The sequence below is a fragment of the Chenopodium album genome, chromosome 11 (assembly GCF_948465745.1).
Source record: "Chenopodium album chromosome 11, dcCheAlbu1.1, whole genome shotgun sequence".
Taxonomy (NCBI): Eukaryota; Viridiplantae; Streptophyta; class Magnoliopsida; order Caryophyllales; family Amaranthaceae; genus Chenopodium; species Chenopodium album.
In genome coordinates, this window is record NC_137844.1 from 49,013,003 (window position 1) to 49,014,656 (window position 1,654).

Below are 1,654 nucleotides of genomic sequence, written 5' to 3' on the forward strand. Positions count from 1 at the left end.
TATATTTTATTAATATCCACTTTTTATTATTTTACAATATGAAGAATAAGCGATATTAATCATTAAATTGTATGTTGAGAAGAGTGATAAAATAAAGGTATCAAATAAATAAAAACGGAGGTAGTACTACATACGTACGTAACAGTAGTATTAATTTATAATTAGGCAATAAAAATGAAGTAATTTACGGTTTGTGCCAAATTACTAAAATACCCTTCCATGCAATCTGTATATAAATATCCATGAAATGTTGCTCTCCCCTCACATCCCAAACCAACAAACACATTCCCTCTTAATCCTTAGCTTAATCCAAATTGAAGAAATAAAAATGGCCTCCAAGTCCGCCATTGCCTTTATGATGGTTAACCTAGCCATCTTCGCTTTCGTGTCAACTAATGCCGTTACTTGCCCTGTCCTAGATGTGAATGCGTGTATCAACATTGCCAATGATTTGGTGAATGCTCAGTTTGGTTTTGAAGCCAAGACTGATTGTTGTGACCTCATTTACAACAATATAGCCGATGCTGATCTTGCTGTATGCCTTTGCACTACCCTGAAAAACACGCCTCTCGGAAGCACCCTTGGTGGCCTCCTGAACGCCGGTGGTCTTGGGGGCCTTACTGGCAATGATCTCCTTAACAAGGAGCTTGTCACCGTCGTTAATGCTTGTGGATATAGCAATCCTGCTCAGTATAAGTGTCCCGTCTAATGATCGATATGACATGCTTTATTTATTACTCGTACTAGCTAGCCAAGGGTGGTTCTGGTCTAGCAAGCTTACTCTTCAAAGTTTTCAAATAAATCCTTTACTAGGCCTTATGCTAACTTGGTCGATCATTTTGTGTAAGAAAAAATTAGCTAGTTTAGAGTTTCAGTATACCTTATGATTATATTATATACTGTACTCATCATAATCTAGCTATTAATAGTCTAATTTCTTTAATATGTACACTCATGCTATTGATTTGCTCCATCCACTTTTGAGGATCATCTCAATTTCAGTTGTTGTCGTTGGAGTTTAAATGGATGAGAAATCTTTAATGCTTTATGCTATGTCTTGTAATATTAAATTAGAGTAGATTAATTTGCTTATGAAAACTTGTTTGATCTATGCGCGGGACCTAGTTAGACAAACAGACATAAACATAAATATGAGAAGAAAAAAAAAAGTAATAAAAGATTAACAAACAAACGTATGTGGTATAAACGATTAACAAACAAATGTATGTGCCACGTACGTCAATGTATATGACCTTGATCTAATAATTTTTCACAATAGGTCAATCAAAAAGTCGTGCCTTCTATTGAAATGTAAACATATGTTAAATATGAGAAATAAAAGTAATAAAGTATTTGTTGGATTTCGGGAAAATTCCTCAATCTCGAGTGTGTACCATTGAGGCATTGATCAATATATATAGAGTTTTACAAAATATTATAAACCTAGTACGATAAGGATACAAAATATATACAATATTATCCTACTCTGCGACAAGTATTATCATGACTGTTAATATCTATCACACCCCCGCAGTTGTAGCGGGAGGAGGTCGTACACTAAGACTGGATCTAAAATCCAAAAATAAGTCTCGTGGCAAGCCTTTCGTGAAAATTTCTGCAAACTGATATCTAGAAGGAATATGTAGTTGCCAAG

At 34.6% G+C, this 1,654-nt stretch overlaps 1 protein-coding gene across 1 annotated transcript; it reads left to right on the plus strand.

Annotated features, from left to right (window-relative positions):
* Nucleotides 1-328: 328 nt before the first annotated feature.
* Nucleotides 329-709, plus strand: LOC145566748 (putative lipid-binding protein AIR1B). The gene has a single exon (XM_081626068.1). It carries the CDS (start codon nt 329-331, stop codon nt 707-709), a length of 381 nt encoding a protein of 126 aa, XP_081482194.1.
* The last annotated feature ends 945 nt before the right edge of the window (nt 710-1,654 follow it).